The sequence below is a fragment of the Podarcis tiliguerta genome (assembly GCF_965153285.1).
Source record: "Podarcis tiliguerta genome assembly, chromosome: 17".
Taxonomy (NCBI): domain Eukaryota; kingdom Metazoa; phylum Chordata; class Lepidosauria; order Squamata; family Lacertidae; genus Podarcis; species Podarcis tiliguerta.
In genome coordinates, this window is record NC_139550.1 from 20,161,618 (window position 1) to 20,177,955 (window position 16,338).

General features: G+C 41.7%; 1 protein-coding gene across 12 annotated transcripts in view; it reads left to right on the forward strand.

The window, feature by feature from the left end:
• PTPRD (protein tyrosine phosphatase receptor type D) overlaps positions 1-16,338 on the forward strand; it is a 1,386,996-nt gene that overhangs the window by 1,316,283 nt on the left and 54,375 nt on the right. For all 12 annotated transcript variants that reach the window (XM_083419250.1, XM_083419244.1, XM_083419248.1 and 9 more), the window contains one exon: positions 8,892-9,067. In XM_083419250.1, coding sequence (XP_083275376.1) covers positions 8,892-9,067 — 176 coding nt within the window. The remainder of the gene's footprint in view (positions 1-8,891; positions 9,068-16,338) is intronic.

Consider the following 16,338-nt stretch of genomic DNA (forward strand, 5'->3'; position numbering starts at 1 on the left):
GTTGTTATGAGATTTAGGTTTTTGTGTTGTTGTTGTTTTAAAAAAGGAACTTAGCCAAATATATTGAACTCCAGAATGCATATTTCTGTGCATTTATTTTATCCTTCCAAGGATTTTCCTCTTTTTTTAAAAAAAAAAAAAGTTGTCTGTAAAATGCTTCATTAAAAAGCATTTGGCTCTGAGTGAACCCAATTTTATTCTGCTCCAGTGTGATAGAATACAGGAGTAGCCAATGGGGTGCCTTTCAGAAGTTGTTGGGCTCCCAACTCCCATCAGCCTCAGCCAGTGTGGCCAATGGGCAGGAATTATGGGAGTTGTAGTCCAATAACACATGGAATGTACGAACTTGGCTACCCCTGATATGGTGGGTAGGTTTAGGAGACCTAGGTGGCCTTGGACGTGCCACTGTCCCTCATCCAAACCGCCCTCTCACAGAATTGTTACATGGTGAAAATGGACAAACCCCATCAGTGCCTCTACTCTAATTCTCCTCCTCCTCCTCCTCCTCCTCCTCCTTCTTCCAGGAAAGAAGACAGGATACAGATGTGATAATTTTGAGTTTGTAGGGTGTGGAATGGTCCTATGAATTGCCTGCTAACTACCCACCTGTCCATTTCCTGTCCCCACCCCAAAGGAATTCAGTTTTCCTTTGCAAAATCCCTTGCAACTTCATACTCTTCTCTTTCCAGTACTTAGTGATCATCAACTTGCACAACTCCTTCTGCATGCAATTCTTCAAATGCCCTTATTTTGTTATTTAAAGGGCTTGCCCTTGGCACAGTTTTTCTACTGAGTTTTTGCTTGCAGTCGGGTTTTCTGATAGGTGTGTGTATGCTTTCCATGATGACTTTAAATTTTACTAATCTCCTTACCAGCATATATCTTGTTGCAAGCTTATTTTATACACACACACAAAAAATTATATCTGCTTTAGTTCTTTTCCACTTAGTAAACGCAACTTCATTGTTTCCCACCAAATCTACATCTTCATTCCTTTTGTTCATTCGTCTGTTTTCCGAAGGTTATTGTTTACAAGCGCTATGAAGCTTAATCCTATTACTTCAAACTCTCTTTTAAAATATTCTTTAATTGCACATTTCTTAGAAGAGCATCTCCCAAGCAAAGGTTTATGGTTTAATTTGTCTTAAATAGGGAGATTGTGCAGTACTTAGCCTTTGTCAAGGCTTGAAACAATTTCACGATGCGATTTCAGTCTGCAAATAAAGTGTGAAGTCTAATTAAAGCTTTTTAAGATGACAAGTTTCTTCACTGAATCAAAGGAAGAATGCTGAGGTCTGCATTACCAGCCCTGTTGCGTAGCTCTTGTTTCATTTACCTTTGTACATACAGAATGTTCAGCTTGTTTTAGTGCCTCTTTTGTACTGTTCATGAAAGCAGCCTCGTAGTAAATCAGAAATAACAGCAAGAGAGTTTCTTACACCCCCAATCCCTTGTAAAGAACTGGTACTATGGAATCATTCTGTTGTATTGTTTTTCGTTATCAGTTGAGCGTGTCTCTGTCTGCATACATAGACTGTAGCTGGAGGATGGTTGGAAAGGATAAGAGAAAGGGGCGTACACACACGTTTGTGTTTGTCTAGATATTGTTACACGCAACCCCAATCTCTCACTGTTGAGAGACTCTCCTCCACCTCGCCCATGTTCCAGCAGCTGCTACAAGCTACCCAAGGGAGGAGGCCAGCAGCGGCGGCCATGGAGATACATTGGGGTGCTCCTTAACCGCCACATCTGTCACCACCGCCATCTCATCCTCCTCCCAGAGGTGTAGGGAAGCACTGGCAAGGGAAATAGGAACATTCCAGGATCAAATCAAAAGCCAGGATAGCTTATGTAATTCCAGGACTGCCCTGGAAAACTGGGGCACTTGGAGGGCATAGGAATGAGATACAGTGGTACCTCGGGTTACATACGCTTCAGGTTACAGACTTGGCTAACCCAGAAATATTACCTCGGGTTAAGAACTTTGCTTCAGGATGAGAAAATAAATCGTGCTCCGGCGGCGCGGCAGCAGTGGGAGGCCCCATTAGCTAAAGTGGTGCTTCAGGTTAAGAACAGTTTCAGGTTAAGAACGGACCTCCAGTTCTTAACCAGAGGTACCACTGTACTAAGTAGAAGAAAGCAGGTGGCAGAGGGCCTTCTTGGTAGTGGCACCCGCCCTGTGAAACTCCCTCTCATCAGATCTCAAGGAAATAAACAACTCTCTGACTTTTAGAAGACATTTGAAGACAGCCCTGTATAGGGAAGTTTTAATGTGTGGTCTTTTAATGTGTAGTGTTTTAATGTGTGGGACGCGGGTGGCGCTGTGGGGACGCGGGTGGCGCTGTGGGTTAAAGCCTCAGCGCCTAGGGCTTGCCGATCGAAAGGTCGGCGGTTCGAATCCCCGCGGCGGGGTGCGCTCCCATTGTTCGGTCCCAGCGCCTGCCAACCTAGCAGTTCGAAAGCACTCTCGGGTGCAAGTAGATAAATAGGGACCGCTTACTAGCGGGAAGGCGTTTCCGTGTGTGGCTCTGGCTCGCCAGAGCAGCGATGTCACACTGGCCACGTGACCCGGAAGTGTCTTCGGACAGCGCTGGCCCCCAGCCTCTTTGAGTGAGATGGGCGCACAACCCTAGAGTCTGTCAAGACTGGCCCATACGGGCAGGGGTACCTTTACCTTTACCTTAATGTGTGGTGTTCACTGTGTTTGATCTTTTAATTTGCTGGAAGCCAACCAGAGTGGCTGGGGCAACCCAGTCAGATGGATGGCTATAATTGATTGATTGATTTACTGATTATCTACTGATAGGTCTCTCAAGCATTATCAAGGGTTTAAGGAGTAAGAGCACACACTGGACCTCTGAGAGGGAAAAGATGTCACACCCAGGCATTCCTTGTCCACCTATATCTAGGCTCTGGGAGTTGCTAGGGCTTTCTGACTCTCTCACAGGGGTGTACATAAAAAAGCAGAACCCCTAGGGAAATTAATCTGGATCTGCTTGAAGCCACTTGGTAGCAAACGTGTGTGTTTCTTGTGTAGTTAAACACTTCCCTGAGAACAAAGGTCTAATATTCTTTTGATTTCATTCCATGATCGAGAAAAGAATGATATGATGTTTGAATGGTTCCTGGCCATGGGATTCTGTTATGCTACTAGATGTTTATTCTTTTAATTATTTTACAGCCAAATCTAGGACATGTTTCATTGGCGCACACTCTGCGCATAAGAAGCTGGCAAAACTCATGGTCTGGTTTCACTAATGCTGTAAACAGAGACATATTTGGTTCTCATTAGTGTGAACTCAAGAGCAAATTTGGCCCATTGTCCCTCTTCTGACCCGTGCTTTAAAAAAAAAAGCTGGCTGCTGAAATGACTGACATCTCTAACTGTTCTACGCAAATTTAAATAATGATGGCAGTTGTTGCTGTGCTTGTGGGTTAAAAACGCCTCAAGCTATGGAGCTAACAAAGATTTGCAGAATTTCAATAAATTGCCTGAACTCTTTGATTGTTTTTGTACTATTAGTTGTGACACAGTGTTGCCAGGGGCTTTTTCCTGCCACCCCCAAGCATGGCAAAGGACCCTAAGAAGCAATCCCACATTTATATTTATTCTCAGGCAGCCGTCATTTCATTTCTCTCTCTGTTTGCCTGCTATTGCCAGAGTACATTGCAGAGATTTTAAATGACAAGGGTTTTCCATGAGTACCTATCCTGCCCCCAAGAACATAGATTATAAACGTAGTAGTTTTTAGTTGTGATTCAGAAGTGTATATGTGTGTTGTTAAAAGGCACACATACTAAGCTTCAGCCAGATTGCTTCATCATGTGGCTTGAAAGCATTCCGATATTATGGTGGCTGACTGGACAAGCCATCATTCATGCACCATCTCTGCTAATGCTAGGTTTACACAAGCAACAATCTACACAGGCTTCATAAGAACAGCTACTCTAGAAGTCAGTCTCCAACAGAGGCCAACAGTAGGTCCAGCTCCGAGGCCCTTCTGGCAGTTCTCTAGCTGCGAGAAGTGAGGTTACAGGGAACTAGGCAGAGGGCCTTCTCAGTGGTGGCACCTGCCCTGTGGAATGCCCTCCCATCAGAAGTCAAAGAGAAGAACAAGTCCCAGACTTTTAGAAGACATCTGAAGGCAGTCCTGTTAGTTTTATAGTGTTTTTAATAATCTGCTGGGAGCTGCCAAGAGTGGCTGGGGAGGCCCGGCCAGATGGGCGAGGTATAAGTAATAAATTGTTGTTGTTGTTGTTGTTATGTGGGTCATGGATGAAAAGATGGGGCCTGGAAAGGGAAGTAGCTAAAGCAAAGGATTATTCCCCCAACAGAGGCAAAATACCTGATGAGACCATCCACTGACCAAGGTGTAGTTACTTAATAGAATTATCAAATTGTATCATTGGAATATTTTGCCCAAACCCACGACCCTGAGATTAAGAGTCTCATGCTCTACCAGCTGAGCGATCTCTTTGGAAATCAAAGATGTGGAAATTTTCAGGTTATCTTTGGATCAGGGAAAACTAAATTCAGAGGGGGGAATGTGTGAGATCCTAGTTCTTTGCAGTGGGAGTCTTCTGGTTATGCAGAATGAATGAGAGCACAGGCACCTTTGAATCTGAGTTGTTATACTCTCATGCTAGACAAGCCTGTGATATAATGAAAGCTAAAATCATGCGAGGCCTTGTCATCGTATTCAGCATGTAAAAACACCTGTTGTCCTTGTATTGAGAGGCTATTCAGCTCGAGGATTACAGTTTTGGTTCACTAGCCCTAAGCTTGTTGAATGATTTGTTGATTGAGGAAAGGCTGTGACTGATTTTTTACTCCAACCTTGATTAAAATAATATGAGAATATGAGACTGATCTTAGATGTGGCATTGGCAGTGTGCTCCCTTGTTGATAATGCTGGAACATCGGTTCTTGTGGCTAGAAACCAGCCTCCCCAGAAGATCTATTGGCGCCATTGTGCACAGAAAGGTGGGAGTGGGATTCCACCCCCTGGTTTTTGCTATGTTGTTCTTTGTTTTATTTCCAGGGCTTTTCTTTGTGAAATAATATGTGCTTTGCAGAACAATACCAGACATTTGTAAATGTTGTTCTAATTTATGCAGGAAAATGTTTCTATTATACATACACGGTCCACATCTTTCAGATATAATACCCACTAGGTATAGATTTCTCAAGTTGGCCTCATTTCCCCGCTCATCTCCTTTGTGCAGAAGTGTTTTATCATCTTTGATAAATAGAGGGTGTGTGGCATTGTGCCCAGCTGCTGTTATTTTCTGAATCATTAACTCATACTTCCACATTCAGGAAATTCAGGAAAACCTTCTCATTTAACCAGAAATGTTGTGAACCCCAAATTCTCTGCTTTATAATAAACTGTTCCTCTATCAGGCTTAGTGTAGAGCTTACAAATTGGGTCCTCTCTAAGCTGAATAACTACCATGTTTTCAGTGTATGATCCTCAGGGTAGTTTGCAGCAGAAATAAATCATCACTTTCCCCAGATCTGTGGGGCTCAGCTCAGCTCAGCAGAAGTAGTTACCCTTAGCACTTTCTTAGTACTTAGCTGGGGAGCCAGTGTGGTGTCGTGGTTAAGAGCGGTGAACTCATAATCTGGTGAACCAGGTTCGCTTCCCCGCTCCTCCACATGCAGCTGCTGGGTGACCTTTGGTTAGTCACATTTCTCTGAAGTCTCTCAGCCCCACTCACCTCACAGAGTGTTTGTTGTGGGGGAGGAAGGGAAAGGAGAATGTTAGCTGCTTTGAGACTCCTTCGGGTAGTGATAAAGCGGGATATCAAATCCAAACTCCTCTTAAGCTTCAAGAGCTGTTCTTTGGGTTATATTGTAGAGTGGCTTCAATAAAACATAGTGAACCCAAGCAGTGATGGACTTAGAAATGCACTTTGTTTCATTCAGCTTCTGGTGTGAGACCAAAATGGCAGTTCAGCATCCATAGCTAACATACTGAGGCTTGCAATCAAAGACTTGAGTCCCCACTGAAATCAATGGGGCTGCAGCATTTATGATGTGCAGCCCTAAGTAAATTGGCACGCAGGAGACAGCACTGCTTGCCTTCTGTATACTGAGGTCTATTCCACACGACGTTTTCCCCTCATAAATGAAAAATTACAACCATCATTCGACTTCTAAAGAAGAGAGAGAGAGAGAGAGAGAGAGAGAGAGAGAGTGTCTATGACCTGGAGCTAGTAGTCATCACTTTTCCCCTGATGCTAAAAGCTGTCCAAATTCTGGTTGCAGTTGCTCCTGCTTATACAGATTTTAAGAAGTCTTTATAGTTGTTCAGGGTCAGCAAAGATGATACCGCAGGTCAAAGCAAACTTCATAAATAATCCATACAATTTTAAAATCATTCCCAAACTGTATTGAAATTTAAATAGGGTCACAACAGGTCATCATACTTCTTCAAAGATAATTGAGTGGTAGAATGAAGAATTGGGCACATAAGGGTGTGTGTGTGTGTGTGTGTGTGTGTGTGGCAAAAAGGAAAGTTCTCTTAATTATATTATTCTATTACTAAGAGCCGCTGCTTGCATTGTTTACCAGCCCTCCCTACCCCTCTTGACAACTCCCCTCCCTCATCCCCCCATAGCTCACCCCAATCCCAAGATCCCGCTGCCACCGCCACTCCCAGAAGAAAGGAAGGAAAAAAGAGAACAAAGTCTTTCTCCCCATGCTGCTACCGCCTGAAGGAACTATGCATTTTGAAATGCACACTTCGCTTCCTCCTGGCAGGAGCTGCTGAAGAGGAGAAAGTGATGGTAGCACAGAAGCAATCTCCTAGGACAGGCATAGGCAAACTCGGCCCTCCAGATGTTTTGGGACTACAACTCCCATGATCCCTAGCTAACAGGACCAGTGGTCAGGGATGATGGGAATTGTAGTCCCAAAACATCTGGAGGGCCGAGTTTACCTATGCCTGTCCTAGGAGCTGAGGTCCATTCAACACCCCCTCCCCATAAAATATTTGGCACTGCTATTCAAATGGTGTGCATGCACCGCATCTTGTGATCAATTATATGGGGTGGGGCCAACCTGCCCCCCTAATTTTATTCAAGTTGGCACCCCTGGGTGGTAAGGGGTTTGTGAAGGCCTAGCTGCCCTACTGCCTGATCGCCTGCTTTCACTGGATCACCTGTCTCTTTGCTCATCACTCGCTCATTGGGGCTGCCGACTCGCTCAGACCCCGGTCTTCTCTCACCCCTGCTGTGTGTGCATGCCTGCAGGTAAGCAGGCGACTGACAGCCACACAAACTGAAGCGCAATGGCTTTTTCTTGCAAGAAATGTAGTCCAAGGTGCTTTCAGGTCTTTGATTTACTTTGAGCAGCTCATTTGTTGAGCCAACCGGTGGCCCGTGGTGGGACAGAACTTGTGCCAAACTTGTGCAATTTACTAGTGAAGCATCATAACAGAAGGTGGGTGGGGAAGATTAAAAAATGATGCACTCTTCAGATTTATTCCAGTTCTCTCAACCTCTGTCAATGAGGTTATCAATGTTCAGAGTAGGGACACACATTTTCTTTCTTTATTTTGTAAAATGTCTATACTGTTTGATTATAGAAAAGACCTCAAAGCTGTTTTGTCTTCCTTCCTCCTCCCCACCTATGATCCTGACTGTTTTCCCCTTGATTTCCCCATAAAGGTTTAATGGCTCCAGTTAAAATAACCAGGACAAATCACAAAGGTTTTTTGCCTTCATGCCATGCTTCGATGATGCCAGAAATTTCTTGATAGCCATCATTTTGTCAGACTAGTTGGACCTTCCATTGGTGTAGCAGAACTTTTCATAAAATCACATCTCTGCTAAATAATGTGAAAAGCCTTGGGATTTGTTTGTTTCTTTTTAAAATTGCATGTGCTGGATGACAAGTGGCAATGTTATAATGCCATTCTTTGAATAGAGAGCTTTAATGACATTGTGACACTTAGGATTTTTTTTTTTTTTATGGAGGGGGAGTTATAATATCACAACAGGTTATGTGTAAGAAAGGCAATAGATTGAGAAACAGCTGGAGCCAAAATCACACTTATCAAGAATGGAAGAAAGTATTTTTACAGCAGCAACCCAGGTCCAGATTTTGACATATTGCTAATATTTTTAAGGTGATGGTGTTGGTCACTTCTTAATATAAAATTTTAAATAATAATAATAGACCAGTGACAGAAGAGCTTCCGCAATGCTTTAAGGTAAAATAGTTAATTTCTTCATTGATATTAACAGAAAGTTCTTTGGACATAGTTCTAGTGAGCAGCACAAAAAAAGGAAAAGAAGATGGACTGTTAGGAAACCTTGGTTAGGTGATAATTTGATTTTGTGGAAAAGTTGGTTGGAACTAGAGCTTAAGATACCATATTTACTCGAATCTAATGCTCACCTTTTTTTAACGAAATAACATTGCGAAAATTAAGGTGCACATTAGATTCGATGGCACATTTACATTCGCCAGCAAATACTTTTTTTGGTTTCAAGGTTCTGAAAACTGAGGTGTGCATTAAATTCGATGGTGCATTAGACCTGAGTCAATATGGTAATATGTTTAATTTCAAAGCCAGATTTTGTGGATCACACAGGACTGATAAATGCAATAAACTGCATTATAATGAAAGAAAATTTAGCAGGTGCAAAGACAGTTATAGTTTATTTGATTCATCAGGGATTACATGGCAATCTTCTAGAACGAAATAGGTAAATATTCCATGGTAAATGCAAATAACAAGCATCTTAAGATACTAAGAAAAATAAAGAAAGATGTATTAAAAAGTTGGAAAGTACTGAAATGTCATTTTGTTTCTTAATAAAAAAAAATAGAAATGAAACAATATGAATTCTCAAGGCCATGGTCACATTTTGCTTTCTAGGCATACCAGGGAGTGATTACATAAATGCTAACTACATAGACGGCTACAGAAAACAGAATGCCTATATAGCAACACAAGGAGCTCTTCCTGAAACTTTTGGAGATTTCTGGAGAATGATCTGGGAACAAAGGGGCGCAACGGTTGTCATGATGACCAAACTGGAAGAGAGGTCCAGGGTAAGGCAACTTTATATTTCTTTATATTTATATTTATATTTGGCTAACCTTTCATGAATAGTTTATCCATATAACTGACTTTCAAATGTGATGGGGGTCCTAACATTTTCCAAAATGTCTATAACAGTTTCTTCATTCATTTCAGCTCCTTTGTTTGAGCTACACTGCATTAAAAGACATACAAACTACAAAAACTGGTCTTTGTCTTTAATGCACAATCTTTTCTCCTTTCCTCCACACCTTGGTATATATGGAAACCTTCAAGGAGATTCCCTTGAATGTCTCCAAAATTTCTATTTATTTCACTGGGTTATGTGTGTGAGAGAGAGATTAAATATGTACATTAAAGTCTTGGAGCTCACATAACTCTGTTCATGTGATAGCACTTTCCAGTTTTCCTAGTGATAAACTGCAAGTTTCGTTGACATGGCTGGTGTGATACCGTTATCATGTTTCAAAGAGCCTATCGGTCTTTGTTATCACATTGCCTTATTACCTTACACAGGGAGGCAGGCTGGGATGTGATGTGAAAAGACAATCTGTGATAACGGATCTGGGTTGATGACTTAACACAAGCACTTGATATCTACAATGAGAAAACTGTTAAATGCTGTCTTCAGAACCAATTGCATTAACCAAATGCATTTTAAAGTACTGCACTATTCCAGGTTTTCTTAATGATTTGTCCCTTATTAAAAACGTTACGCGGATACGTTTAGCAATCTCAAGCCCATAGTCATTACAGTACACTGAAAATATTATTGCTTGCCTGAGTATTCAACCTGTATTAATATTATTACTTACAAATATATGTTGATAATGAGGATCCCAGTGTACTTTTTTTTCCCATCAGCCTACTCTATATATTATCTCGGTGCAGCAGGCTTTCAGTGGACCTCAATGTAGAAGGATGTTTTGAGTTAGGCAAATGAAATTTTGCCTCTTTCTCATTATCTGCTTCTAATAATAAAGTTAACTTCTAAATAGTATTCAGTGCTACTACCAGTGTGAGGGAACAAACACTCCTTTGCCAAAGACTTTGTTACTTAAATGCCCACAGTTTATCATAACACTGCAGCCACAGCTAGGCTATTCACATAAACATGTTTTGCAATAACCAAATGAAATTTTGCTCAGTCCACTTATTAATTGCTTTTTGCAATTTCTAGTTAACTCTGCTGTCTGTTTTATTATTCTCTCAAAAGTGCCGGTCAGAATAATAATGCTCTTACCATATAGTTTTATTTGATGGCAGCACATGCTGTGAATCTTGGAAGTACAGTTGCATTAGAACCTAGAGATTTCAACCTATATCTTTCATTTAAGGTGGGGTTTTTTTAGTGGTTAGTAAAATCTAGGAATTTAACCCATGCTATCTGATCAGCGATAGCCCATATGTTTAAACCACAGTGGCCTATTTCAGAGCAGTTTCCTGCAAGGGCAGTAAAAGGTACAGCTCTTTCCTGATTCCCCTGAAGGCAGGACTTCATAGGTTGTGATCCAGCAAGCAAAATGCAGCCCACCAAGGTCTCCAAAAATATGTGGTTTCCCCCCTGCAAAATCAAGGGCACTGCAAGCTAGAATAATGACTGATGGGGTGCATTCAACTTGATTGGCACAAATTGTGCAGGCCTGCTAAGTATCTGTTTTGGTGAGTGAACCATAGGAACCTTGTGAGTAAGTGTCTACTTAGACAGGCTGAGACATCTCACTGCTTGCCCTGAAAAAGGTTGGATCACCGTGTCCATTTGATGAGAACACTCACAATGCTTCAAGAGTGCTCAGAATGTGCCTGCGACTGCTTCCAGCACTGGCCCTTGCCCCAAATCAAATAAATAAATAATAATAATAATATTTTTTTATTTATACCCTGCCCTTCCTGGTTCAAAAACCAGGCTCAGGGCAGCTAACACAAATTTAAAACACTTAATTGTAAAAGCAGCATAAAATGCAGAATAAAAACATGAATAACAATAAAATTCAAAGCTCAGAAATCAATTTAGGGGAAATAAACATTAGATAATTACCAGGGCTAGCTAGCTGAATTAGTCCTCCTTGGGCCAGGGGAGAATTAGCTGTGGGGTCTAAGAGCAGGTAATCTTCATAAAAGGGATGGGGAAGGAAAGAAAAGGGAAATAAAAGATCAGGCTGAATTCAAATTAAAGGCCAGGTGGAATAGCTCTGTCTTACAGGCCCGACAGAAGGAGGTTAAATCCTGAAGGGCCCTAGTCTCATGGGACAGAGCATTCCACCAGGTCAGAGCCATCACTGAAAAGACCCTGGCCCTGGTGGAGGATAGTCTGACTTTCTTAGGGCCCGGGACCTCTAAACTTGGTTATTCATGGACCTTAAAGTCCTCTGCGGGGAATAAGAAATGCCCTATGGCAGAAGAAAAGAGTGGTGATGGACAACGCTGGCCACCGGTGGAGCATCTTAGGAGCTGATACTGATGATAGGATATTGTTATGAGTTGCTGTATGCCTGATCCCCCTCCTAATTCCTGGATGCAGCACAGATTCAGTTGGTAAAACTGCCAGGCTAGCTTCCTGTTGAGTTAAGTATGGGCCATTAAGGTGGCTCTGTGCCAGATGGCAAACAGATGGTCTCCCCTCTCTCAGCTCACTGGTAGTGAGAAAGACAAAGGCCAGAGTTGAGAGAGGTGTGTGTAAGCTGGAAGCAAGGCTGCAGGGTGAATCCTGTAAGACAAAGCCATGCCTGATTTCTGCAGGAATCCAAGGCAAGCAAGACCCTCTTGGTGTGAGCCCCTCCATCGTAGGCTCAGGTTGGATATGTGTAAATAAACCATATATCGTGAAGACACCTCAGTCTCTGCTGTCCCTCATTCCAAGGAAAACAAACTCGGGTTAAAGCCCAGAACTCTGGAAAGTCACTTGCAACAATATACTGCCTGTGCAGTTTGTGACTCAACACAACCGCTGACCATACATTGAGGTCCACCAGGGTTCAACAAATGCCCTGTTTTTATTGCCTGGGAGGAGAAAGAAATACAGGGAGAGGTGGCAAACATAGCTGGTGAGCTGTGTTCTGGGTCTAAGATTGTGGGGGGATTGGTAACAAAGATACAATAACATTTATTGCACTTTTAATACCAGGAAACAGATTAATGTAGCCCAAATGAGATGAAAATACACTACAGTATTATTATTTTTTAAAAAAGCAACTGAGATACCAGTTGTGTTGTTGTTCTTTGGTTTCTGTATTTTATGGTGCTTGTGAGACGGAGAGCAAGAGAGTGAATAATTTTTCCTCCTGTGCTGTGGCAGACTTGATAATTATTTTATCTGGAAGGCAAGAGCATTCTGCTGTGGGACCTCATCTCCTTCCTACCTTCCATCCTTATTTTTTGTTTACTTGCTTTCCTGTTGCTTAGTCCTGCAGCTGTGCTTGAGCGTTTCTAACCTGCTCTGCATAGATAAAGGGATTTTTTTTTCTTTTTAAGGGGTGGGAGGGAAGCACCCGCAGAAGCAAACTTAGTTGGTTCATTAGCATGTGTTAGATGTCTGACTAACCTCAGCTTTGAGAACTTACATATTCAACAGCTGAGCACATTGAATGAAGATGTTACAGTGAATTAGTTATTCATTTGTTTGCCTTGGGGGGAAGCTGCAGGGCAAAGGAGCTCTTTCATTTATAACCCTTCACACTTTATTGTTTTCACTTTAAATGTCATCTCCCGAATCTCACCTGACCTAATCCAGACCTCAGAGAAAGTCAGTCCTATTGCTTTGCTATCACGCACATAATATATATCAAAAAGGATTATGCACACTGTGGTGCATGGAAGAATGTTGATAACATATTTATTACATGCATGAGTTTCGTTTGTATGAAACGAAAGGGAAATCTTAAGCGGTGGAAACCAGAGATTAGAAATAGCAGCTGGCAGTTACAGACAGGAATACATAAAGCAATTCAAAGCATTAATATTATATATATATATATATATTTCTGACTTGTGGTAGGATTCATTTCTACAGAATTTCCATATGTACTGTTACATCCTTTTTTTGGTTCATTTCTTTCAACTTGCAAACCCGTTGTGGTTTCAGATTGTTTCCATGCTGCATTATTTAGACAATCTAAAATTTAAATTGCTCTGGGCAGCCGGCGGAGGGTGGAGGCAGTTTGGAATAAAGCTAAAATGTTATTCTTCAAAAATAGCATTTTCTGTTGTCCACTAAATAAATTGTTTTGAGGAAGACATGTCGTGGCTTTGTAGCTAGTAAATTATTGACTTTCAACAGAGTCATTCTGTTCTTGATTTTATTTTTTTTGTGCGACAAAGGCTTTATTAATATATATTCTCAATTACAGTTGTTCACCCAGTTTCCTTATGCTATTGATATGCCATTGAGCCAAACTCCTTGATCCATTTGGGAGCAAGGCTCAAAGAACCAGGCTTCTGACATCATATCTGGCCTGGATAAGGTATTGAATGTTCTGTTCTCCAGGAGGAGAAATGTGAGGCTGAGTTAATACTATATCCTACCCTGCTAGTCCTTTCCCACCAACCAGTTGATTGGTGGGATTCTAGCTTATTGTATTCAGCTGTGTGCATGCGGCCCTGGGTGGGGCAAACATGTTCTGTTGGATTAGAATCTTCAAATGCAAAATCCTTTCATGAATCAGAAGCAAACATGTGCCAATATCTACTTCAGTGACAAGGAGTAGTCTTAAGCTCCTACATAGAATAGAAACTGTTTATTAATTGAAGCCGGTTATTACATATCACAACAGAAAACACATTGCCTTAGATCCAGGGCTGGTTGCAAGGGTTTGTCGGTCTTTGGACATCAACGGGTCCCTAGGCCCTCTCCCGTCCCCATCACAGCCCTTCCTTTCCACCATCCTGGCTTTGCCAAAAGGGTTGGAAGCCCTTTTCCCTTATGGGGTATCCAAGAGCCCATATAGAGTCCTTACATAGGTTCCCTATTGGTAGGAGAGAATAACAGAGGCCAACCAGAGACTCTTGATAAGCAAAGCAGTTAGTAAGCTTGATCTTTATTGATCTGTTGCAACAGGGTGCTCCCCTCACCCGCAGGAGAGAGGAGGGACCCAGAAAAATGGCATGCAAGGCCTAACCCCAGAAACATCATACATACATCACAGAAGGGGTGTAACCTAAGACCACCCCTCAGATACATCACACCTACATCACAGAAAAGATGGTCTAAAACAGAAATTTGAATATTGTTTTTCTCCTGTTGTTGTTTATCTCCTGTCTGGCAGGTTACTTGATTGGATTGCCTGGGGAGCCAGGCCAATCTTTTGTAATGATAAATACTTAGTTCTTGGGCCAGGTCACAGACTCACACCCTATTCAAACACAGACATACCCTTAAGACACCTGAAAGCAAGAGAGCCTGACTGGGTTGCTCTTTTTGATCTTGACAGTGCTTACAAATAGGGGCTTTTTGAATATCACCATACCGGCAAGAAAAATCTGTAACTTGTAGACCAGGAAGTAGCCTTGTGCTAGCTCAGTTTTCCTTATTTCTTTGAACAGCTGACTGTAAATGCCTCCACCTCAGCTATCATTTACCGCAAAATGACTGACCGATTTATTTAACCAAATGTATGTGCTGCTTGCCGAAAAAAGACCTCTGAGTGGTTTACAAAGGACAAGCTAAAATAGTAAATGAAAAATACAGATCAAAGCAAATATGTTAACATGTTTAAAAAAATATTTAAAATACCAGCAATTTTTAAAAAGCAACTATTTAACAGTGAAATCATGTGCGAGAATTGCACATTCAAAAAGCATGCCTGGGTAGGCGTGCCAAAACAAAGAAGGTTTTAGCAGGCGCCAAAAACAATACAGCAAAGGAGTTTTTGGAACTTCTTTCCATTCCAAAAGTAGTTTGTCATGTGACATCAGGTACTGTTGGGAATTTATGTTTACATGGGGATTTATGGGGGCGGGTTTCTTCTTTTTCCGCTTACATTCTCATTGATGGAAATAGGTACCAGCTAGAAGACGAAACTAGAGGACATGCATTCTAGGTGGGCTCTTACTGCTGAAGTCACAGGAAATGCTGCTCAGATATAAAATTGCAAACCCAGAGAGTTAGAATATTGAAAACTAATGATCTTCACTATTATTCGTGTAACTTTCAAGGCAACCATTATTTGAAGTGTCTTTTAGATTCCTCCCAAGTTATTATTATTTCTTTCACTGATATTTTTTTCTTACTTTCTTTGTGAGAATACTGCCTTCCACTTGTGACTTTGCCCAAATCAAAGAATGCTTTAAAATAAAATTCCTATTATAAGTATCATTTCAAGAAATTCAGACCGCATCACTGAATCATAGAATTGTAGAGTTGGAAGCGACAGTGAGGATCATCTAGGTCAACCCTCTTCAATGCAGGAATATTTTATCCAATGAGGGGCTTGAACTGAAATTAAGAGCCTCCTGCGGTACCAACTGAGCTATCCCAGTATACTACATTCTTGTGGTGTAGTGGTTAAGAGTGGTAGATTTGTAATCTGGTGAACCGGGTTCGCTTCCCCGCTCCTCCACATGCAGCTGCTGGGTGATCTTGGGCTAGTCATACTTCTCTGAAGTCTCTCAGCCCCACTCACCTCACAGAGTGTTTGTTGTGCGGGAGATTGTAAGCCGCTTTGAGACTCCTTTGGGTAGTGATAAAGTGGGATATCAAATCCAAACTCTTCTTCTTGTTGTTGTTCCTAAATCTGCAAACCTCCTATATTAGGCTTGTGGGTGTCTGCAAGTTTACGTCTCATCTAGCAGCAATGAGGCAAGTTGATCATTTGGCACTCTGCACGAATGCCATTGCAAACAGCAGCAAAATTATGGCTGTGCCGCCCAGTCGGCAGTCAAAGATGGTATAATTGTTTTTAACCTGACACCTACCTTGTGCTGCTGTTACACTAAATAATTCTGTAGGTTAATTTTCTACTCCCATTTCTGTACTGGTAGGACCATCATGCCATTAATTAATTAATAAGCATGCACGAAGAAGTCTACCAAGCAGAATCTTCAAAATAAAGGCCATGCTAACTGCCAAATACGTCAGCACAAATTAAAGCCACAGGGTAGGAGATCAGTATTTTACCCTTACAATATTGGCAGGTCTTCTGAAGCAGGTTCACAGTTTGAAAATACGCTCAAGCAGTTCTGGAAGGGAGGAAAAAGAGTCTTAGTCCCCATACTGCTATGGAGCTCTCCAAGGTGCTGAAGAAAAGAAGCCAAATAAAGCCTTGCTTATTACTTACTACCCCACGAG